At 38.2% G+C, this 26178-nt stretch overlaps 1 protein-coding gene across 1 annotated transcript in view; it reads right to left on the bottom strand.

The window, feature by feature from the left end:
• Window positions 1-26178, bottom strand: part of LOC106665151 — a 61166-nt gene that overhangs the window by 12114 nt on the left and 22874 nt on the right. The window contains exon 2 of the mRNA XM_024226346.1: window positions 22003-22181. Within this exon, the coding sequence (XP_024082114.1) occupies window positions 22003-22130 (128 nt within the window). The 5' untranslated portion in view covers window positions 22131-22181. The remainder of the gene's footprint in view (window positions 1-22002; window positions 22182-26178) is intronic.

Below are 26178 nucleotides of genomic sequence, written 5' to 3' on the forward strand. Positions count from 1 at the left end.
TCTGTATTTTTTTTAAAGATGTTTTTCTCCCGCGATAATTATTAAAATGAATTCATTTTACTTTCTAATCTAATTGAACCGGGCGTTTTCCCCGTTTGCGGGTGAACGGAACGAAAAGAAAGTGAAATAGCCCGTTGAATGTGATCCCCATCGGCAGGAACGAGGCCAGGGGTAATTAAACGGCTATTTTCACAAGGCCGAACATTCATAAATTCACAATGCAACTTTTTTCTCTTTTTTACCATTACCAAAACAGACTTTCGGTAAATGGGTTTTAATCCGGCTGAAAAGTGAACGCGGCCGATTAATTACAGAGGGGTTAGGCAATACTAAGATAACTACGTTGGAAAAATCTTTTAGTTACAAAATTCTAAATTATTGTGCAATACAGCGGAACTATACGGACCGAGATAGGCAGATAGCAAAATAAATACATGTTATGTCAAATTATCTCTATATACGAGCCGTGCAAGCAGTTATCTTCGAATCCTGGTAAAGAGCATAAGTTAAACTTTCCCACGGACATACTCAGAAACTGTGTAAGCTGCATAAAACTGCATTAATCTAGTTACACCCTCTCAACTCTTGTATCCAGGTAGGTTAAATAAAAGTTTTTAAAAACACTTTAGGTGATTCGACTGAGGAAATTTACATTTAATCTCACTAATTTTGTGGTCCGCTTGACCAATTAATACATTACAATTAAATAAGGTTTCTAGTTGAGATGAAAAAAGTTAATGGCACGAGCGGGATTCGAACCCACGATCTTCGGCTAGATACGCCGCTGCTCTACCACTTGAGCTATCGTGACCTTGAAAATGGCAAAAAGGTGGGAAAACTCATAAGGTGGGGTTGAGATAGGAAGTTGATGTCCGAGTGGATCGAGGTCACGATAGCTCAAGTGGTAGAGCAGCGGCGTATCTAGCCGAAGATCGTGGGTTCGAATCCCGCTCATGCCATTAACTTTTTTTCATCTCAACTAAAAACCTTACATTTAACGCGACACTTCAAGGTTAAAAAACTTTTTAATAAAGCTCAAATAAAAATGTATATTTCCACTCCTTCGTCAAAACTGATTTAATAAGAAAAAGATCATGCTATAAAATTATACAGTATATTCTTACGCTAATTTATAAAATAATGACTTTTTAAATTATACTTTTGTTATTTTTTTCCATTATTTTTCAGTATGATTATATATTATATATTATGCAGGGTGGGCGACCAAGACCCGAGGGGTTAAATGCCTGGGTAGACTCGTACCCCATCCCTAAAAGGTCCGGGACTTGGTCGGCTCACGTGTCCTGCATAAATCTCTTGGACCTGTTCACAAACCCCAAGATTTTGAACCATTTCATCTCGGGGCGTGATTTGGTGATGTCCTCTCCTTCAAAGATTTCTAATCTAGACCTAGCATACCTGCGAGGTAGTGCCTTCTTTTATTTCGCAAAAACGGCAAAAGGGATCTGGTAGAATACCCATTACGGAGAGGTGTCCTCTCAGAGGAGAGTGGCCCGTCAGGATACCTGTCAGTCTCCTAATTCCCTTCCTTGAGATAGAGAATAGCCATTTGGTGCTGGTTTGATCGCCTTAACAAACTCTTTCGATTGCCTGTGTCCGGGGGATAAATTCCACTCCCTAAGGAATTGTTTCATGCCCCAGTTGTCGATACTCCCTTTTGCTGTGCTCATAGAGTGTCGTAATATCGGTTGTGGCCTGACCAGGTGTGAAACAACAAACAGAGGGCAGTGGAACAAAACAAGGAACAAAACAAGTAACTCCCAACAAGGAACAAAGGAAAATGGTATCGAAGAAAAAACATATAAAAGATGAAATGAATGAAAGTAACATGAGAGGTAGGTTGGTTATAATTGACCCGACTTCTACCCTTTCGGGCGAACCTCTACTCAATACAGTTGAGGAGATAATTAAACCGAAAAATACAGTAATAAAAATAGAAGACATTAGAGCCACACGTAATGGTGGTGTAGCTATAAAACTGCAAAATGATGAAGATGGAAAGAAAACCATGGCCAATGCAGCCTTCAACCAAAAAGGACTAACACCACGAGGGCTTAAGCAAAAAAAACCAAATTTATCATATTGCGAGTTCCGTGTTCTGTCACTAAAGAAGAATTACTCCAACAGTTAATTGACAATAACCCGGAATTTGGTGAGGATTTCAATACTGAAAATGTTAAACCCCTTCATACGGTACCCTATGGTAAACCCCGTGAAGGAGACAAACTGGTATCTTGGGTTGTAGAAATGCTACCCAAGCAATGGGAAATGGTTGTGAAGGCAACCAAAATATTCCTAGACTACCAAGTTTGTCCAGCAAAAAAGTATGAGGAGACACCCAATGTTTCAAGTGGCAACGAATGGGCATACATCACGCCTATGTCAAGCAGATAAAGAAACATGTGCTAAATGTGCTGGGGAACACTCCACTAAAACATGTACAAGTGAAAACCAAAAATGTGTAAACTGTGCTAGTGCGGGACTCGATAGCAAACATAGGTCTGACTCAAGGAAGTGCCATGTACACGCACGAGAAATACAGAAAATTAAGCACGCCACGGAATACGGTAAGTTACCCTAAGCACAACCAACTAGGAGCGAGCAAGCCCTAACTGTGCAAATCGAAACTGAAAGTGCCATAATTACAACACCCACACCACCCAACAGTGACGAATAAGTGTAAGTGTTAATCTAAGTATCAGTGAGGGATAAATTAGATTTAATTGTATATTGTATATATATAGTATTAGCATATTGTAGTTTATTGTATATATATTATTAGTATGTACGAGGGGTGTCCACTCTTTTTCTCTCCTGGGTGGGGTTCAGTGTACGGGGAGATTGGGCACCCCTCATTAGCACGTAAGATATTTGTACGGTGAGACCCTCATGTCATATCCCGACCAGGCACCTCCCCACATCCTGGGTACGGCTGCAGCCGTGGCTAACGCCTGGTGACGTGAGGGTTGGGCCTTCAGGGGTATATGGTTGCAAAACCATCCTGTGTAAGTCCGGAAACGGACATAGGAACAGGCAGCCTTAGACCTTTCAAGGTTGTGGCCCGACATACGCAGTATTAGAACCTTCTTTGGCCAGGCCATCCGCCTTTTCATTGCCATAGTGTCTTTTATGTGCTGGTATCAAAATAAGGGTTACCTTGTTCTCAAACCGGAAGAGATTCTATAGATAAGATCTACAGTTTCCTCCACCAGTGAGGTTGACAAATCTTTTTGTAATGACCTAAGACTAGCATGACTGTCAGAAAAAATTCGAATATCTTTTCCCTTAATTTTATTTTCTATAAGTGTTCTACAACACACATTAATGGCCCAGATTTCCGCGCGAAAAACTGAGGTGTTATTACCAAGAGGGGAGGAGATGCTGATTCCTAATTTTGGTATGTAGATTCCTGCACCACTCTCTCTACCTTTGATAAGTGAACCATCTGTGTAGCAGTCTATGTTACGATGGTCATCATCCAAACTATTATTATAATCACAAGAGGTGACTACCTCAAGTGCTTTTTCCCCGAAGGGGTTTTAATCTTTTTATCACTAACGCTTAATAATTGGCCGTTAGCCTTACTCAATAGTTGTGAGATTTTCGAGTGACCTATGTTATTGCACTTATGATTCCAGCTGCCCTCGCTAATTAATCTGTAGCAGGTGATTAGTGCTCTGACCTTAACCTCAATGTGAAGAGGTGTAGTATTGTATGATTACCCTCTAACAATAAGACAATTTCCTTAATATTTCCATCTGATCAAAAAACCGATGGAATCTGATGGAATCGACCTTTTAAGACTAATCTACAGCCAAAAGTCTGACACAACGGGCAAGGAAGAAAACATCAGTGGATATTTCATGCACTCTAAAACTGGTGACTGTGGCCTTTTTTCCACAGGGACCTAATATATCTATTATTGATATGACCTTACTATCCATACCCTAAAAAGTACACTATTGTTGTCCATTATGTTTAGTGGTCTGATTGACTAAATTACTTCTTTCAATTAATTAATCTTTTTATGTCAAGTCTTGGCTGAAATGAAGCCGAAGGTCGTGGGTTCGAATCCCCCTCGTGACACTAACTTTTTCATTTCAACCAAGACCTTACATAAAAAGATTAATTGAAATTGTTCAGGTAAGTAAGCACTTTTCTCGGTGTCTCTTCCTTCAATTTACTAGGAGTTAATATCACCTTTCCGGTCCGGATTTTTCAGATATGTTACGATACGATTACGATATCTTTCCTGATCAAGGCAGAATCGGCAAGTTTCTGTCTCAGTTTTTCCCATTTAAAGGTGGTAATTAAGCAGCTACCAATACAGGCCTATTGTTTTCCTTAATGCCTGCTGAGAGTGGTAAATTTTATTTTCCTGAATTTTCATTTTTTTGCACTAGGGAATGTCGATTTGTACTTGTGGTCCAAAGAGCATTAGTCCTCTTCTCCTTTGGCAAGATTATCTGCCTTCAATCCACTTGTGACCTGAAACCCACGTTACGTGATTCAGTTTTTCCAGGTGTTGAAGACAGTCATTCCCAGACCAGCAAGGTGGAATAGTCTAAGCCTATTACGCACAGGGATTCTTTGAGTCGAATTTTTGAATCTCCGGAGAGTCTCGGCTGCGTCTAGTCTGAGTCCGGGCTGTCCCGATTCATTGTTGCGATAATCTGGTGTGTTGCGAGCTAGCATTTTTGGACTTTTTTGAATCCCATCCTATCTGGGATTCTTTGACTCAATGTTGCGTAACAATCTGCCAGTGCGGACATGATCGGAGCAAGCGCTCTTGCTTCATTTGTTTAGTTGACGTTCTAGTAAGTGTTTTCTTGAAGATTTTGATACTGTCTTATATCATGTTGGGGAGTACCGAGTTGACTTTACATTTTATTGAAGACATGCATTCCCATCGGTGTGGGATGTATCATTCATGGAAGAAATCGGGAATTGGAAAGCCAAACATTGAATGGTTTAACCCAAAAATCCAGTGTTTCCGTCGCCGAAATAGAAAAAAATGCAAACTTTAAAAGGACAGTTTTTTAATGCACTTCCGATTGGATGCACCACGTACGCAAAAAAGAGCAAGGGAATCTGAGAGCTAGTTCCTCCGTCATTTTCGCAAGCACTGATGAATGTGAACTGAATCTTGGTCTGGACACGGTTTTATGTCGCGGAGCTGAGTCGGGTCTGCATCGCAACAGTGAATCTACGCAGCCCCGACTCTGCCCGGCAACATGAATCGATTCAAAGAATGCTGCTTGTCTAGCTGAGAATATTTGAGTCCCTTTTTGAGTGTTGTGCAAAGAGGTCTATTGCTATGAATCTCAGCTTGAAAAATTGATAGTGTGAAACCTGGGTGTTCGGTAAGTCAAAATCAGTGCTGCCCCACTTCCTGTTTTATTTTGTGTCCATGTGAGTATCATAGTAAGGTTTGTTATAAACAGGTCTGGCTAATGGCTCTGCCAAAGCAAAAAAAAAAAAAAAAAAAAAAACACTTTTTGTTACTATTTTATATGTAGAAGGGTTTGTCAAAACTTCATTTTCATTTTGGCAGACGTCGTTGTAACCATTTTGTTTATTTTTATATTTTATTTAGAATTTTATGGTGTCTTTCTATTAGAACAGGTTTTATTTAATTTATTTAATCTGTATGCATCTTCATATCTCATATCTTTAATATTTCTCCTACAGATCAAAAGAATCTGGTGGAACTTGACAGATTCGAACATTTAGGTTCACTATAGTCGGAATTTTGGGAAATTTGGCAAGGTCGAAGATTTAAGTATAGTCGGATATAATTAGTAATAATGAATATTTTTGTGTTAGCTTAAAAGTATATTTTATCAGCGAAGGACATCTACAAAAATTCTTTTAAAATCTCGCTAACGGTCCCGTCAGATTATTTGAAACTTTCTATGTAAAAAAGCTACCTGGGAATCTTGTGAATTTTATCTTACTCGTACATCTGCGGCCAAATTCTACATATTTGTCTCACTAATGCTATCTCCTTTTAATATCACATTTTACTTACTTTTTATCTATATTAAAAAAAAAAACAAAAAAAAATAACACGTTAACTTAAGGTTGTAGTTAAACAAAACGTACCTCGTTTGGAAAAACCAAAACAGTTTTCTAAGGCCTTATGTTTACAATTCTCTTTAAAAATAAGTTAACAAGAGACTGCTTTGGCAGAAGATATATATTTTTTTGAGGGTCATTTTCGCGTTGTCAATTTTCCGTACCAGGGAGTGCGCAAGGTTAAGAATTGTTAGAGTTAAGGTTATGGTAAGGGTTATGGGTACGTTAGGCAGGGTTGGGTTGAGTTAAGCTAGGTTCGGAATGATTACGGTTAGGTAGAGCTGTGGATAATTTTTAGGAACGAGTTAGGTGAAATATCCGTGATTCAATGTTTTTCCGTCAAGAGGAGAAAATATGCGAAACTATGCTCAACGCCATGGTCATTAAAAGTTCAACTGTTCATTAGATGAAGCAATTAATATTGCGATAATAAAAAATAATTATGTTATTTCTCACATTGAGTGTTTATTGAACTTTTAGAGGAGTAAGGGTTTTTTTATGGTGTGCTGTTTTTTCCTTAGATAATTTGATTTGCCATGTGATTTTTCAACAAACTGTTCGACCACCAACAAACTGTTCAAACTGTTCAACTTGGGTTTGACAGAAGATTTATTTTGATAGAATTTTTGTAACTGATCAATTGAATCAGATGACTTTTGCATGAAAAGCGAATGTAAGTCACGAAATTACAAATTTTACATAAATTTCAATTACAGGTCTAGGCTGATGAGGGTGTGTGATGTAGATGTAATATTCTTCGCCCTTTAAGAGCTGCTGTATTCCCCGTTCTCTGCCTAAAGCACATCGGTGGGTCCTATCACTTGATTAATTGGTCCAGTTTCAGTGGTTGAAGCTTTTCTATGGTCACATTGTACATCCCAAAACACAGCGGGCACAACCGCAGTTTGTTAATAGGTGTGTTAGTGTCTCCTCTGCCTCTTTGCAGAATCTGCATGTGCCGCTTTAGATTATTCCAATCTTCTTTAAGTGTCCATTTAGCTTGCAGCTGTTAAGAATCCTATTAGGATTCGCAGGTTATTCCTGCTTCCTTTGACACATTCTGTAACTTCTTTCCTTTCGAAATTTGTTAGGAGATTCTTGAATTGTCTGTATCCAATGAGTGAATTCCATTGTTCCTTCATTTTCTTTTTGTCCTGTCTGAGGAACTCATTGATAGTGTGGGTTTCTATAACAGAGAAGGGTTCGATTCCTATCAGCGGAGTAGCAGCCCCTTTCCTTGCAAGGGTGTCCGCTTTTTCATTGCCTTCTACTCCCGTGTCTTGGGACCCAGCAGAGGCTGACTTTGTTCTGCGTACTTAATAAGTTTAATTTGGTTTTGCAGTTCAATACCATTTTTGAGATTAGTGCTTTGATGGCTGCTAGGCTGACATGATAGCTATGTTCTTGTTTTTGTACCCTTTAGTAAGTTGAATTGGGAACATTTCTCGATTGCGTGGACCTCAGCTTGGAAGATACTGGTGTGTAGAATAAAATTATAAGAAATCACCATATAAACCACCTACAGGTGGATCATCACATATATCAGATTATACTACGTAAATTTGGTGTTGTAGTATGTATTAAAAGTTACAAAAGAGTCGGAAATTTACAATAAAAAAATCGATATTTTGTACCAGTAAATATTTCTAAGTACCAGTAAGCTCTAAGTTGTTCTATAGGTTAAACTATTCTTATTGGCCCAATATTAAATCAGTTTAAAGTGACCTTTTAAGAAGATGTAGATGTAGATGTAATATTTCAGGGTATGGTATACTGCGCCCTTTGAGAACTATTATCACCCGTTCTGTGCCTAAAGTACATCAGTGAGTCTTATTTCATCAAGAAACTTGATTAATAGACCCGGTTTTAATGGTTGAAGCTCTTCTATGGTCACATTATACGTCCCAAAACATTTCCTCCTGCGGGCTAATGTAGCTCCGCAGTTTGTTAGTAAATGTGTTGGTGTCTCTTCTGCCTCTTTGCAGAATCTGCATGTGCCATCTTGGATTGTTGCAATTTTCTTTAAGTGTCCATTTAATCTGCAGTGTCCTGTTAGGATTCGCAGTCTGTTCCTGCTTCCTTTGACACATTCTGTGATTTCTTTCCTGCCAAAATTGTTAGAAGATTCTTGGATTGTCTGTGTCCAATGAGTGAATTCCATTGTTCCTTCATTTTCTTTTTGTCCTTCTGTCTGAGATATTCATTAATAGTGTGGATTCCTATGTCACAGAAGGGTTCAGGTCCTATCAGCGGTGTGGCAGCCCCTTTCCTTGCAAGGGTGTCCGCTTTCTACCCAGCAGAGGCTGAGCTCCGCAGTTTGTTAGTAAGTGTGTTGGTGTCTCTTCTGATTCCTTGCAGAATCTACATGTGCCATCTTGGATTGTTCCAATTTTCTTTAGGTTTCCTGTTAGGAATCCTATTAGGATTCGCACTCTGTTCCTGCTTCCTTTGACACATACTGTGATTTCTTTCCTACCAAAATTGGCTAGAAGATTCTTGGATTGTCTATGTCCAATAAGTGAATTCCAAAGTTCCCTCATTTTCTTTTTGTCCTTCTGTCTGAGATATTCGTTAATAGTGTGGATTCCTATGCCACAGAAGGGTTTGGGTTCTATCAGCGGTGTAGCAGCCCCTTTCCTTGCAAGAGTGTCCGCTTTCTCGTTGCCTTCTACTCCCATGTGTCCTGGGACCCAGCAGAGTCTGACTTTATTCTGCATACCTAATATATTTAGTTTGGTTTTTCAGTTCAGCACCATCCTTGAACTAATGGTTTTTGAGCTTAGTACTTTGATGGCTGCTTGGCTATCTGACATGATAGCTACATTCTTGTTTTGTATCCTTTACTTAGATTGAATTGGATACATTTTTCAATTGCGTGAATCTCAGCTTGGAAGATACTGGTGTATTTTCTCATGGGTTCTGAGTATTTGGTTCTAGGGCCGAATACTCCTGCCCCTGTACCTTCTTGTGTTCTAGATCCATCTGTGTACCAAAGGCTGGTGCTATTCTTAAAGGAGGTGTTTCCCTCTCGTTCCCATTCTTTTTTGGTACCTAGATTTATTTGGAAGTTTCGATTAAATTCAAACATCCTGTTCATGTCGTCTCTTGGAGCCATGAGTATCGGATGGTATGAGGGTTTGTAAGAAGAGACATTTTCCTGTTTTTCTCGCATTTAATTTGAAGACTATTTTATACTCGTTGCTATGGTAATTAAATGTCATAATTGATCATAGTTTACATAAAAGATGTTGTATTGCATTGTAGTTGCATTGGATAATTTTGTTCTTGAAGGCAAATTTATGAATCTTGTTTTATTCCCGAGTAATTAAATTTTGAGCCCAAATGTTTATGTTTCTTTTGTAAGTTGATATCTAAAATGATGGTCGGAAAAGGTGAAAAAGTGGAGGCGAGTTTGGCGAAAGTGGCCGATAAGCCTTGAGTAGATCGCATTGAGCTCCTTACGTCATGCCTCTAAATCTCAAGGCTGCTTAAGTGGGACTCATTACGATGTTTGATCTTTGAATTTTTATCGTCTGGTCCCGTGGGTCTGTTTTCTCACTCAGAAAACCGAGAGAAGATAAAAGGACGATCGGTCACTGATAAAAATCCATCGCAAATGGAATTTGAAGGATTATAATGCCGATTTTCGAAGTGCACTCCGTCTCGCGAGAGGCGAAATACGGGGCCGCTCAGACCGGGGCGATACATCATTCAGCCACCTACGGGCCGAGAGAATAATAGCCGAGTCATTACAACTGGGGTTCCCTTATATTGATAAATCGTAGCGAAAGAAAAATAATACAAAAAAACCTTCCATTACAGCACATTGTCCTGAGAAACGGCAGGGGTCGAAGTTTCGGAAAGTCTTGAGCTCAGAAGGAAGCTGTTTCGCCTTCGGGTGAAAGCGTTTTTAAAGGCGATGCAAGAAAAAAGCGATAAATTCGGGTGGTTGACAGGGAGAAACTCCCGTTTGCTGTTTAAATAACTAGATGCACAAGTTAGCACGATGTGAAAACGACAAAAACCCGTTCCATCTCTGCTATAAACGACACCCTCTCATAACAATTTAACCTCAGTATCTTCAGTTAAAACCACTATTACTGACTGAAGCAACAGCATGGTTAAAAATAATTATAACAACAAAAACTTAGAATTGGGACAATCATTATAGAACAGCTTTTACGCGAATTTCGCACTCCGGTCTAAACCAGCACAGTTATATTTACAGTCCATACGATAGATTGCCTCTGATGATTCTGGTCGACTTGAGAATGTTTTATTTTCAATGGGTGTCTGTTGTTTCTCGTATCTTCATTTCTCTACGTAATGTGTTACATGAGAGAATCATCCTCTCACTGGTGATACCCCAATACTGCTCACTTTTTACCCTACACTAAGAGGTCAAGTGGCCAATTCCTTTCGAGTATTTTCGAAGGATTATTTGGAAGCGTGGAAGATGCAGTTTGGTTTAAAAGGGGTTTCCTCAATTTGCGTGGAATTCCAGATCATGGATGAATAAGATCTTACGGTCGAAGTTGATGGTGAAATTGGATATGATTATTTCGGATGATCTTGGATTGCTGGGTCTGGATCCTAAGGTTATTGGAGCTTTTGGTAGAACTTTTAAAGTTAAGTCAAAATAAGTCAATAACAGTTTAGAGTCAGTATAGAGGGTAGGTTGTTTTAGTTTCAGGCTTTTTAGTCTACTGTGGGGTTCCATGTCAGTCGCATGTCCAGAATCATTCCATGGTAACGTGCAATATTGTCCTAGGGTGGAAGGAACGTTCGTATAGAGAGGAGATAGTGTGATCCAACAAAGTGTTTTCTTTGGTTCTAGTTTTGTTTCAATCAAGAGTTCTGGGGGTGATGAACCTTTAAAGGATAGGCAGACCTGGATGATGGTAAACGACCAAACTATAGATTAATGTATTTCTTCTTCTTGTCGGCTTTTGTGGTCTGCCTACAAATTGGTCTTTCGACATCTTGAGATCTTCCATTATCGGCCAGTTCGATGTCGATCCTCTTCCGAAACCGCTTGAATAACTTCATCATCCTTTTTACACAACGTTAGGCCGTTTTAGGCGAAACATAATTTGTCGTTCGCGCCATTGCCAAACATACATCGTCCCATATAAAGCGTGTCAACAACTCATTTGTCACGGAGGGGAAAAAGCTTTTAACCGTGCGCACCTATGGGATTCTATGGCCGGTTCGTCCTTGTGTGGAAATGAGCCTTAGAGCCCATTACGTCAAATTTGCGCCCCCAAAAGTAAACGGGCGGTTACGTGCCCCGGGTAATAAAATACGTGCCAGGGCCGATCCGAGTAATTAATCGGACGGGTGAGGTTATCGCATCGTTCGCTCCGACCGGGCGCACTTTCTATTTAGTTTTATAAATGGTCCCAAGGGTCATTAGTATTGTTCGAACTGATCGGAGATTGCGATCGTTGCGCAAGGGCGAATAAGGAAAGATCCGGACCTGTCATCGCCTTCCCTTAATTCGATTAGCGACTCATCAGTCTGATAACACCAGAGTTTGAAACTCAGACAGAACCGAAATATGCCAATTTGTTTTTAATTACGATTCTTCGCCTGTAAACGACTCCATTAATTTTAATTCCTGCTTGGGGGTGTTTAGATTTTTACGGCCAATTCGTGAAGTCTGGGTGGCCCGCACGTCGATGAACGTTAACGGTAGACTGATAAAAATCCGATCCGCTATTTTTGCTTCGACGAAACCGCACGATGTAGATCGATGTATACAACATATATACAGATGCTGAAATGCTACAGTTCTCTTTTTTTCGCTGGTGGTTTAAAATTCGAGGGGAGTTTTTTTTTTGGCATCGCCGTTTGAGCATCTTTTCCATTTCTTTTTTTTTCTTTTTTCTTCTTCTTCTTTTTTTTCTCTCTCATTCGCAGCATGCGGAAGCCCGAAGGGGCAGGCAAGGCGCAGCCGGAAAGCGGGAGAATGCCCAAGCCTGCCTAAGGGGACCAGCACTCATACTTATTTATTTCTTTTTAGGGCCTATATACGGTTTCCATTTTCGGGGATGTGGATAAAAACCATTTACAACACCATGGAAAAGACCACATCCCCATAGAATCCGGGGCAAAACACGCCCAAGCTGCTTATGGCACCCGACCCCACAGTCCAGCACCACCCAAACCCACCCCACTCCGGGCCACCCCACGCCACGAACGAGTCAAACTAATTTTTTATTCGTTCCTGCCGTATGTACTTCGTGTTGTCAAATATGTATATTGTTCTTATTTATAAAGGCTACGAGTGCATCGAGAACCGTGATGTTTCTTGTGTCTGAGAGTACGATATCCATTTTTGTTGGGAATTTTACTCCATTTTTTTTTAGTTCTGAGAGTTAGTTAGTTAGTTAGTTAGAGTTAGTTAGAGTTAGTTCCATATCCTGCTGAAATATTTATTACCAATACATACTCAAAGAGTTTTTTATTTTTTTTTATTGGCCTTATGATCTTGCATATTAGCCATGGTACGAATTCTTTGTGTGTTCAAATTGGGGGTTATCGGGAAAAAAGGGCCAGAGGCGACGGTGGGAATCGAACCCACGACCGCGGCGTGAGAGTCTCTCATGCTAACCACTCGGCTACCGCGGTCCGGTTCAAAGAGTTTTCATAGAAGCATTTCAAACGTCATTAAGTCATTCTTGATCCTTAATCTTTTTTATTATCTTTGCACCAGGAAGAAAGATTTTCCTATAATTTTTTTGTGGTCTGCCACGTTGAAAAGGTCGGGTGAACGATCTTGAAGCCCGGTCGTACTCGTATATGGAACCGATTGGGAACGAAATGTGGCTGTGACAGTGGGTTCTTCTTGCAGAGGGATTTATTTAAATACAATGGCACCACCTGACACCAACCGTTCATTTATTATGATAATAAGCTGGGTATTGTTATAACCGGAGAAGCTTTTGACGAGGGTATATCCCGCCAACTTATTTTGTTCCACCTGAGTGGGGATATAAGACACTATATAGACAAGATAAATATTTGATACACGGTCAATACTTTACGCCTACTACCTTTGTTTAAGGACTTTGAAGACTTTATCAAGGACGACTGGATGATTTTTCTTTGGGTGAAGAATTGTAAAACTACTAATATAATTCGTGAATTACCGCCTGAATGGCAAGGTAACTTTAAATGATGTTTACTGTTACTTAAAACTGAATCTGTTAAAATGCAACACAAGCACAAAGTTCAAACAAGAACTACTGAGGACGTGTCAGAGACGGTTTATGCAATTAAGATTTAAAAAATATTGCATAGAGGTTTGTTAGGTTTTTAATATGATCATCTCTGATCATCCTGTTGCTGATTTTGTTCGTCAGGTGCGTTTCAACATTTCGCCATCTTCAGATGAGTGTACAGATCGTACAGAACCTTGCAATAATTTCAAAGGTGATTTATTTGATGGTATTGGATGTAATAGTCGACCAGCAATTCTTAGGTTTCCATCTATATACACCCAAAGTATATTCGTATTTGGCGCGGCAAAATTTGTAATAGCAGGCTGCAGTGGGTGGATGGTGGTGGTCGCTACCTGATTAACTATCTCGGCAAACATTACTGCAGACCTACTGTACTCTGATTCAAATATCAATTCGACCAAAGTAACCATTTCATTCGGTGAATTTCCGTTGATTTTTTTTCCTACGGAACGCACTATACCTCCAAAATTAGGCTAGTTTAGATTCGTATGTACAAACTTTGGCGCTTAGCAAAATATCTAACTTTAGGTTTTTATTATCCTCCATAGCCTTGATAGAGCTCAGTTATATCTAATAGCTTCAGCGTTTCTTAGCCCGTGAAAACTTTTCCTTGTTATGTATTCGCACGGGTATATCATACTGAGGTTATATCACTGAGGTTTTCTCTTCCTCTTGGCAGAACAGCATTTTAAGCATTGAGCAGCAATGTACGGCTAGCAGACATGGAATGATATGAGTTTTATTCGTCTTCATCAAGCTACAATCAGGTCAATTTAGCCTGTTGGGATGTCATTCCACTAGGGATGAAGAACTGTTTAGTTTGGTGTTTTACTGGTGTTTCTGAGGACTTCCTAGTTAGTCCAGCATATCAGCCTTTTATTCTTCTGTTTTTTGTACCCTGGGGTCCAGATGAAAAACAATTCTTCTAGGGCACTCATACAATCCTATAAAAGTACGTAATCTTACTTCAGGGTAGACTACGCTTTGAATCATTTTGCGTTTTATTCCAAGCAATTCCATTTCTTTTGTATTCCAATTGCCACAGTTTCAAAAATATTCCGAGAAAAATTGGCTTTTAACTCCAGTGCTGTTTGGGTTTTTGAGCCGTCCGTGTATCAAATTGAGTCAGCAATTATTGATATTCATTTCTCCCAAGCTGCTTTTTTAGGTATTATAACATACTTATAATTACTTATAAACATAAACAATTTTTTTTGACCATTTTTGCGTAATCGATTATTACCGGAAAGTACGCATGTGCTAGGTTAGGGTACGAAGGGTTAACATTAGGATTATCGTTAGGGACAGGTTAGGTTAGGTAGGATTACGGTTAGGCTACGAAGGGTTAACATTAGGATATTGCTAGGGACAGGTTTGGTTAGGTAGGATTAAGGTTAGGCGACGAAGGTTCAATAACATTTAGTGTTCCTTTGTGATTTTTACCTAGCTATCATAGCGTGTGCCTACATCCTTTTGAGGTCCCTATCATATTGGCATGACAGAACGCTTTTATTTAGAAACAACTTTAAACGTAAAAAGTAGTATATATGTAATATAATAATATAGAGCAGATATCGAATCCGAACATGTTTAGGTTGGCTTAGAGGAAATTTTTTGTTAGGAAAATATAGTGCCTTGTGGTCAGGTGAATTAATGGCCAGTTGTTTTAGTTTTGCCAACTTAAACTCAACTGCCGATTTTTTGCTGCTGTTTCATAAGAAAATGATAAGTCTACGTTGTTTGGTCCTTTTCGAACGTTTTGGTTTGCCTATAATCTAGCCAACATTACCATTGAAGATGACGAGAAGTGTAATTGTTAATGCCTTAACTTCTAATAGAAACTTACTCTACCTATTTGGGCTTTATAACTTTATAAGTTAGTTATTACTTTAAAGTAATAGTTATATATAACAGAAATTTCAACCAGATGGGTGGACAGCGTTGAGTAACACTATGGATTGTAACTAATCCACCGTGATATTTGTAACATGTAGTGTATTGTATCAAATACAACAATATTATGTAAATAACCCTTTGATTTATGATCTTCTTTTGCCCACGTTTGTCTAATTTCCGCCTGGAACATTAAAGCAAGCCTCTTTCGTGGTTGCAATTTCACGAGTCCATTGAATTGTCATTCATATTGATATATGCATAAACTATCTTTTGTCAACGCGAAAATGGGTCAAGTCTATCTGTTTGTTGAATGTTGTCTGTTAAGTCTCAGCTCCCACGATCGATGTTGATATATTTTTGTCTTGAAACATTAACAGTGCGTTACACCCGTGTCCGGGTTTGGTTTTTGTTTGAATTTTTCCCAAATGAACCGTTCGTAAATTTCAATTCCAAAGGTAATCTCCGACGTCCAGTATGGTTAACCGTGAAACTGATCCTAAACCACAAGACCCCTCCTTTATCGCTCTGAAGTCTGAGAAAACGTTTAAAACCGCAGATCTCCAAGCCATTAGTTACGAATTAAACAATTATTTGTAGTTCCCGGAGGAATGCTCCTTTCTAAACCCAAACCTCTACCTCATACAGAAAAAAACCTTTTGTTAAGCTCATATAGAAAATAAAAGGCTAAAATTGACAAGAAGAAGACGGGGAAATTCTTTTCTAATAGTCGTGTTTACTAGATGTACCTCTAGGATTTACCAACGGGATAACAGAGGCTAATGAAAGGGTTTTGTCAGACTTCCTGACCCATCCGTTCAGATTCCGTTGTACTAGCGTAATACACAATTAACTCTAACTTTAAACGAACAGGAGCTCTTCCTACAACTTCCTTTTTCTTCTGCCACGGCCACAAAGCACGCAGAAGAGTGGAACGGATTTAACGGGGAAACGATAAAACGGAATCGATTTTGTCAAACATAAGTACAGTGGTGTCTCGCTCGACGGAGGAGGAAATTTTTGGTTTATTACATTAACCATTACATTATGAGGTATCTTTTTTGCCATCCTCTAACGTTCGTTTTAATTCCATTATATTTCGTGGTCCGATTGATCGAATTTCATTCAATTAATTAATCTTTATGTAAGGTATTGGATGGTGTGCAAAACCTAGCGTCACGAGCGGGATTCGAACCCACGACCTTCGGCTAAAAACGCCGCTGTTCTCCCACTTGAGCTATCGTGACTTCGATCCACTCGGACACCAACTTCCTGTTTCAACCTACCTTTCGAATTTTCCATCCTTTTTGGCATTTTTCAAATGTCCTGCAATCAGGATTCGATTCTCGGCGACAAATGATTCGTTTTAATCCCGATTGTTTATTTAAAAATAAATTTGAGACGGCGAAAAGAGGCAACACAAGGCAAAATGATCAGAAATGACCAAACTGCGTTATCAATCTTGTCCCCTTATTGTAAAGTAATGTAATTCCTTTCTTACAAGAGGGCTAACGTCCGACTACCCGTTGGGTGTGGCAAACGAAGAGTCAAACCAACTTACAATAATTTCCCCATATTATTCAATTTTGGTTCAACAAGCTTGCAGAAAAACACAAAACTTCGAATTGTGCAGGACGTTCTTAAAAAGAGATATGCTTCAGAAAATGGCGGCTTAATAGACTCCTGTCCATCCCCCAACTGCCACTTCAAACCACTCGGCTTCTTATTTTCTAGTCTAAACCTCTTTTAAGTTTTTCTGTTAGGGTATCAAGCACGTACCCAAGTAGGTTTTATTATCATAAAGCCTTTAACATTTGTACTAATTAATTAAGGTTTTTAGTTGAGATGAAAAAAAGTTAATGGCACGAGCGGGAATCGAACCCACGATCTTCGGCTAGATACGCCGCTGCTCTACCACTTGAGCTCGATCCACTCGGACACCAACTTCCCATCTCAACCTACAACCGCTAGAATTTTCCCTCCTTTTTGCCATTTTTCAAATGTCGTGTAATCGGATTGGATTCTCGACGACAAATGAAATCGAGAATCACGATAGCTCAAGTGGTAGAGCAGCGGCGTATCTAGCCGAAGATCGTGGGTTCGAATCCCGCTCGTGCCATTAACTTTTTTTCATCTCGACTAAAAACCTTAATTAATTGTAATGTATTAATTGGTCAAGCGGACCACGAAATTAGTGAATTTGTACTAATGAAAAGCCTAGAGCGGCTTTTTAATATACATTATAAAATAAATCATAAGTGCGCACTCACTCTCACCTAAAACCTTTAATATAAATACAGAACAAGAAAAAACTATTTACCTTTTTCAAACACAAACAAGTTTTTAAAATAATAAGCTATACGGAAGAATAAGAAACTAGTCTTGCAGTATCAAAATTTTAATTCTACAGATAGACTAATCTGGATTGATTATGGTGCAGAATGAAACTTATTGTCATTAGTTTTTCGTATGATGACTATTTTTCGACATGACAGAATCGTTAGTCAGACAGGTTCATATTTGTCCCATTTTAGTGCCACTATCAGTTTTTCCAACCGCTCCAGCTCAGTGTTCTCTGTCGACATGAGAAAAATCTCCTGTTTGACGTCTTAAAATCAAAAAGGTCGGACGTCAAAACCTTGACTTTAAGCTGAAAAAAATTCTCGTCGATCTAATCGTTGTCAAGTTATACATCCGAGGTCTGCAAAGAACATACTTAACTGATGTAAATAAAATCAAACTAGATAATTCATTCGATCATAATGTTTTTCTTGTACTACACATAAAATTTTGTTATTGATTTCTTTAAAATAAATAATAATAAACTTTAGAGAGTTCACAGTGGAAAATCCCGTTACAACTTAGTTAATAATTAAGCAGTTTACGCTCTCGCCTGTAGAATTTGGTCAGGCAGTACAGATAAAAACTTATCACAAGTCCTTTTTAAAAAGATAGTTCCTACTCAAAGTAAGTTGTTTTGCAAAGATCCGGATTTCGAACCCTTTAGCTCATCATCAGGTTGAAGGGAATGAACCTGAACAAGGTTGATGATGAGCTAAAGGGCTCGATATCCGGACGTTGAAAAACAACTTACTGTGAGTAGGAACTATCTTTTTAAAAAGGATTGAATACCACACTCACTCCATCATTCTTCATTTCTACTTATCACAAGTTGTTAAAGAATTAACTCGATCGATATTTCACCTATTTTGTGCTGAAACCCCCTTCCTATTGCTTCATTTTATTCCTTTTTTGACGTTGTACATAAGTAAGACTTCAGCCAATTGTTTCTTATGGGAATTAATGCCAGAATTAGAAGCAATTGAAATGCGGGAAATGATGAATGAGTGCAGTGATGAGTGATAAATTAATCTATAAAAAAAACGTAAAATCCTCAAGATCATTTTTATGCACTTTAACTTATTTTTTCCATAGTTTTTTATTTTTCTAATTATTTTGTAAATTTAGGTTTCTCGTTGTCTTGAGTCACCTTTTTTAACCAGGACATTGTCGCAGCGGAGAATGACATTTTTTCCCTTGCCCTGGGTGTTTTAGCATTTAACGCTTGATTTATTCGCTCTAATTGTTCACAATACCCTCTCGTCACCGTATTATAATTGGGTAGCATTTCGAAACGGGCCACTTCTTGCCTATTCAACGGAGGAGCTGCTCCTTCGGCTTCTTCTGTGATGAAAAGCCGTTCCCCAAGTGGGTTTCACGTACAACAAGAACGTGTTTTCCTGCATCGAGGGCGAGAACACAGTTTCCAATTGATTCAATTGGATTTTCCGACCAGTTTCTCCAAGTAGATAATTTTTTTGTATACAAAACAAGGGAATAATTTCTTCCCACCCTAGAAATTTGATAATACTGCCATGTACTGTAATACTAAGTTGCTTTTTGACCTCGGTCCGCATTTCTATTATGAATAAAGAAAGACGAAAAAAGATTGGGTTTAATAGCTGACCACTTTCTTATATATCTAATTATTATTATAAATATTATATATTATATAAATCTTATAAAGTGTGAAGATAATTTAACTTAATGACTGGACTTAGTAAGGTATTGGTCGAGATAAAAATGTCAGTATCACGAGCGGGATTCGAATCCATGATCTTCGGCTTGATACGCCGCTGCTGTACCACTTGAACTATCGCTCTATCTATAGCTCATGCTGGTTCGAATCCCGCTCGTGACACTGACTTTTTTATCTCAACCAATACCTTACTTAAAGATTAATTGAAAAGAATATATTTGGCCATTCGGACCTAATCGACTGGACTTAGTGTTGTTGGCGGGGAGAAGATCCTGTAATTTGGACCTTACCGATCATTCAGCACACAACTGTCACAACAACAACAGCACCCACTACTACTACCAAGGAAACTACTATACTCCCACAGTTGTGCAACTGTAACAGCTATTACAACTTCTTATACTTCTAATATTACCTCAACAAACCAAAGGAACAAGTGCTATTATATCTATTGCATTTTTATACCAACCAAAATAACAACTACAATACTTTTAACACCACTACTGCAAGAAAAACTACTTTTATTTCAACTGCAATTGCGGTTCTTACATCTGCTTTTTACCACGACAACAACTACCTCTACTTCAATTGAAATTACAATTCTTATTCTTCTTCACGACGTCTACAAAAGCAACAATCACAATACTAATGCAATTACGATGTTATTTTTACTACTATCACTATCACAACGACGACAACAACGACGAAAAACCACCACCTCCACTACTACTACTACTATCCCAATAACAACTACTACAATTTCTACACTAGTACAATTTTTACTTTTCTTACACCAACTGCGACTTCTACCAAAACATTTATTATTTTTACCTCCACAAAGTAGTACTAACTTCTACTGCAACTATTGCTATTTACTAAGATTACTGCGACTTAAAACCTATTGTTATTATTACTACGACGGCTGCCACTCATATGTGATGGTATGCTTGTTGATTAATGCACTAAGTTATTATCTAGATGTCTTTCGAAGTACAAGAGATTCATTGTTTTCTTTTGGGACTATTTGTAGAGTTTAACACAGTAAAATTTATAAAGGACACCCAAAGCCGTTCCCAAGCAAAAAAGAGGTGTTGATCTGCAAATGGCATTCAACCCACTTTTATCAAGTGGCGTTCATCGCATAAGAAAAAAAAGGTGTTGATCTGCAAACGGCATTGAACCCACTTTCATCAACTGGCGATCATCGCATAAGAAAAAAAGGTGTTGATCTGCAAACAACATTCAACCCACTTTCATCAAGTGGCGATCATCGCATAAAAAAGGTGTTGATCTGCAAACGTCATTCAGCCCACTTTGATCATCATGTGGCGATCATCGCATAAGACAAAAGGTGTTGATCTGCAAACGGCATTCAACCCACTTTCATCAAGTGGCGATCATCGCATAAGAAAAAAAGGTGTTGATCTGCAAACGACATTCAGCCCACTTTCATCAAGTGGCGATTATCGCATAAAAAAGGTGTTGATTTGAAAAATAACCTTCACTCCACTTTTATCAAGTGGCGATCATCGCATAAGAAAAAAGGTGTTGATCTGCAAACGGCATTCAGCCCACTTTTATCAAGTGGCGATCATCGCATAAGAAAAAAGGAGTTGATCTGCAAACGGCATTCAGCCCACTTTCATTAAGCGCGATCATCGCATAAGAAAAAAAAGGTGTTGATCTGCAAATGGCATTCAACCCACTTCATCAAGTGGCGATCATCGCATAAGAAAAAAAGGTGTTGATCTGCAAATGACATTCAGTCCACTTTCATCAAGTGGCGATCATCGCATAAGTTTTTTTAATTTTGATTCGTTTGAAATGGACTTCCACATTATTTTAAATTTTAACATTCAAGTCGAATATTTAATTTTTTAAATTAATACCAAGTTCGTTTTGCAATTTGTTTGTTTAATTTTTGATTAATGTAAGAATACCTTTCTTTTAATAACTTATTCTCCACAAATACTTTGTTTCCTCTTCTTTTTTTGCTAGTATCATTAGTTTTATTGTGTTTCGTTATTAATAATTGGTCAGTTTTCTTTTTCAACAACAATTAATTATGTTAATTTCAAATTGATAACATTAATTCAAAGTTTGTTTGATATTTCATTACAAGAATTATTTTTGCCTTATAAATGTTCTTTTTGTTTATTCATATAAATACTACTTTTCTGACATTTCAGATTTATTCAAACAAGGAAAAGATTCACTCGAACTGGAAAAGATATAAAAGTAAGACAAAAAGTTAAAAAACAAAACAAATAGATGTGCTAAATGAGCAGAGCTATGAGATAAATACGAATAATGTTTGTAAATAGCAACATAATACTATAGTCAGAATTTTTGCAATTTGAAAGATATTGAAAACATTTGGAATTGAGTAATATTTGCTTGTTCTACTTTGAGTATTATTGGGCGCAATTATAATTTTTCAGTGATAAAATTACATTTCCACCAAGCCATGAGCTTTAGCTAGGTGTCTTTTTGCTTATACTTCCCGCGCGATTATTGCGTCTCTTGTGAACTTTCGGGTCCGGCCGATTCATAAACATTTTTTTTGCAACACACATCTCTCACGGTTATAACCCTCCGGGGCGATTGCGGCATGGGGGCTTGCGGCAATCCATTGTTTCACCTTTTGGGATTTACACGTTTCTATAATCATAACGCGGGAGCGTGCGAACCTAGAAAGAAAGTAAATATTCTGAGCTGGCGAACCTGGGATAAGCAGTTCGCAGGTCGTTGGCCAGCTTGGTCAGAAGGTCCGTCGCAGTCGCGAACTGCCGCAGTGTCATTTCCTCCTTGTTCTGCAGAGGTGCAGGGGGCGCTGCTCCCCTCCTCGTCATAAGGCCGGTCAAGTAGTCTTCCGGGTTGTAGACAGGTGGTCGCCAATGGGTCTGGAACAATTAAATCGTCATCATATAATCTTCTTCCGACATAAACGATATCACTATTCCCGAGTTATTAGTATGGCTCGTTAATGTTGAAATTCTCGTGAAAAAACTTTACGATAGTATGAATTTTCAACTCCACTTAAACCAAATAACAGACAGTTATCGTCTTACTTGTTTGCAGAACAATTTCATTTGGTCGAAGAGAAAATAATGCAAGCTTTTTTCACCCGACGTTTGAGAACTATGTATTTTACGATTCTGTTCCTTCTTACAAAATAATCAAGTTTGATGTATTATATTTTAAACAAAATTTTGTAATTTAATACGGCAAATTCAATATAATTTCATACAGGAATGAATTCACTTTATCACAAGTGATTTGCAAAGTAGGTAATTCTCTTGAGGCTTTAGATTTTGTACTTCAACCCAAACTAATCAACGATTTGGCATAAAATTATTTAAATTGTCGAGAACGAAAAGGTCGATTTAATTGAAGTATTAATCTTAACGAAATAAAATTAACTAAATCTAACTTTTAACATAATGCATTTATGTTTTAGTGGTCAATTGATCAAGTTACTTCTTTCAATATTATTTGTATGTAAGGTCTTGGTTGAGATAAAAAGACAGGGTCATGAGCGGGATTCGAACCCACGATCTTCGGCTAAATACTCTACCACTTGAGCTATCGTGACTTCGATCCTCTCGGACACCAACTCTCCATCTCAACCTCACCGTTCGAATTTTCCCTCTTTTTGTCATTTTTCAAATGTCGTGTAATCAGGATTGGATTCTCAGCGGCTTAAGAACGGGGAGCTGTTTAGTGAAGTGATACTTCTTTTACTTATTAATTATTAATCCATTTATGTTTTAAGTGGCAAAAAGGTTCGAACGGTTGAACGTTGAGATTGATAGTTGGTGTCCGAGAGGATCGAAGTCACGGAGAGCAGCGTCGTATTTAGCCGAAGGTCAAGGGTTCGAATCCCGCTCGTGACACTGACTTTTTATCTCAACCAAGACCTTACATACAAAGAATAATTAATTGAAAGTTTTAACATAATTACGATTTATGATTGTGGAGTGGCCCAGTTTAATGCACCATTAAAAACTAAACGGTCTTGGTTTTTCAAGAATAAACCTTTTTTCACATGCAATATGCAATGTAATATAATAAAATATTTAGCTTTTATTAAAAGAGGTTTTGAGTTTCAGATGAGGTCAGCAGCTCATTTCCGCGGACATGAGTCTTCGCGTAGTCATCCCGTCGTAACCGCTATAATTTTAAAATTTACCTACTTCTCTGCGATATTCCGACGCAATTTGGCTAATGGCATAATGCAATGGCGTGATTTTTGATTCACGATTTTCTCTGTTTGAAAAAAAAAAGACGGAGGAGTAACAAGTCATTCTTACTATAAAGAAAGGGGGTCAAAGCTAATTTCAGCCAGAGGTGATTGCACCCTTCGTCGATGCACACCTAATTAAACAGTATTAAAACGGATTTTGTATTTTTTTCACGAGGAAGTGCTTGATTCCACATACGGATGGTTTTTTTTTGTCTTAGGATTTAAGTAGATTAGATGGGAAACCATTTTTGAGAAGCACTTAGCCGAATGTGTTTTTTTTCTTTTTCTCGAGGTAACACATTGCGTCAAGGACCATCTCATATCTTTCTCAATCCTCCCCCTGGCTCCGCTTCTATTTTTTTTCCAGGCTTGAGAAGGAGAAACAATGCTTTGGAACAATCCAATCTAACAGTACAATTATTCCCTGGGAAGGTTGATGCTCCACTCGATTGTTACGAGCGGATGAATTATTCAGGAGTGCTGTCCGCAATTATGAGCTAAAGAGGTAGGAAGGGAAAGAGATAAAAAGAACGCCTTTTTATCTTTGTATAGTTTCCTGTAAAGCGATTGGATTAGAAAACACTTAAAATGGGCTTTTCTTCGAAAAACCTAGGCACACATTTAAAAACATGACATTTTAGAACTTGACAAGATTAATCGTGAACAGAGTAGAGAGAATTCGCCTCTGGGTATCTCATATAACTAGGAACTTAGCGATATAACGATAGCCTGACGTGAAAATTGTCTAATCCAAATGTGTTTTAATATTTAGCCAAAAACACTTTTGAACTTCATCGCTTCATCACACCAGAGGCTCATCGCAACTCTTATGGCAGATAGTAGATGATGGGGTTTGGTCTGCGAGTTGGCGAACTCATGTTGAACCGGCACACGGGCACTACTGGGTCTGTCTTCACTCGCGGGTTTTTTTTGTTTGAGTTATTCGTATCTTCGGCTTGATACGCCGCTGCTCTACCACTTGAGCTATCGTGACTTCGATCCACTCGTACACCAACTTCCCATCTTAACCCCACCTTTTGAATTTTCCCTCCTTTTTGCCATTTTTCAAATGTCGTGTAATCGGATTGAATTCTCAGCGACAAATGAAAAAAGGAGGGAAAATTCAAAAGGTGGGGTTGAGATGGGAAGTTGGTGTCCGAGTGGATCGAGGTCACGATAGCTCAAGTGGTAGACAGCGGCGTATCAAGCCGAAGATCGTGGGTTCGAATCCCGCTCGTGCCATTGACTTTTTTTATCTCAACTCAAAACCTTAATTCATTAAGGAGTAAAGATTTTCCGGCCTTGTTTTTAAGTAGGCTCGGGATTTGTTTTCATTTCTATATATACAAAACTTGCTCAAAATCGAGCCGAGAGTAATTTCAATCAGATTCTACTGTGTACAGCTTAAGAATTGTTTTCGTTTTCTGTAAGGTTGTTGATAGAGAAATAAATTTTTATATCAGATTATTAACAAATTTGCATAGACAATGATCAACCTGGATGTCTCGTTTTTATATATAATTTATATTCAGCCGTGATTTCATATGCATAATCAATAGAATACAGTAATTGGGCTATTAACAATTAAATTCGTTAAGAACCTGACTATAAATCATACGGTTTCGTTTATATACATGACAACCCTTCCTTAGATATCACGGGATTTTCGAGGTTACATTTTTTTATATCACTTGGTGAGAAATTCTTTCTATTTCTTCCAATTGGATCAGAAGAGGATCTCGAGGATCGTTTAAAGATGTTAATCATTCATGATTAATATGATCATGAACTGAATACAGTTAGTGTTGATTATTCGGAGATCTTGAGATGCGGTCTGGTGTGACGTAGGTTTTAGAAAAACATTTCTTTATCGTGCCAACGTTTCGACCTTTATTGAGATCATCTTCAGAGCTCAAAGTGTTTGTTTTCCGTTTAGATGTGTGTTGAGAGCGCCCACGACACATAAGAATGACACATCTATACGGAAAACAAAAACTTTGAGCCCTGAAGATGATCTCAATAAAGGTCGAAACGTTGGCACGATAAAGAAAATGTTTTTCTAAAACCTACGTCCTTTTGCCCAGGAAGGAAAATAAATAAAAATTTACATCCTTTGAAGCAGATTTTACAATAGTTATTGAAAAATGATCAACCCCCCCTGGCCTGGCAACTGTCATTCTTTTGGAAGTGAAAGTTGTCGACATGTATCAGCTTTCATTTAATGCGGTTGATGGTTCACTTAATGCGGTTGGTCATCATCCCTGACACACCGTTATTAAAATTTCATTTGGACTGTAATATATCGGAATGAAAAAGTAGCATTTTGGATTTTTACACGGACAATAGACTACAATTAATTTCCAAAAAATTGTCACTCGGTAGGTTAATGGGCTAGGTACTCGATAGATTGACAGAATTTTCTTTCTAAAAATGTATTTTATCTTATTTTATGATATTTAAAATTGGGCACGCTTTTATAATTTGGAACATGTTATTTCATTTGAATTAATAACCTTATTTGCGTTTGGAGTACGAGAGATAGAAAGAAAGAAAGAGAGAGAGAGAGAGAGTGAGAGAGAGAGAAAAGAAATAGAGGGAAAGATAGATAGATAGAGACTGAAAGAGATAGAGAGGGAGAGAGGGAGATAGAGAGA

Source organism: Cimex lectularius, unplaced genomic scaffold, assembly GCF_000648675.2.
Source record: "Cimex lectularius strain Harlan isolate CLEC.00 unplaced genomic scaffold, Clec_2.1 scaffold80, whole genome shotgun sequence".
NCBI lineage: Eukaryota > Metazoa > Arthropoda > Insecta > Hemiptera > Cimicidae > Cimex > Cimex lectularius.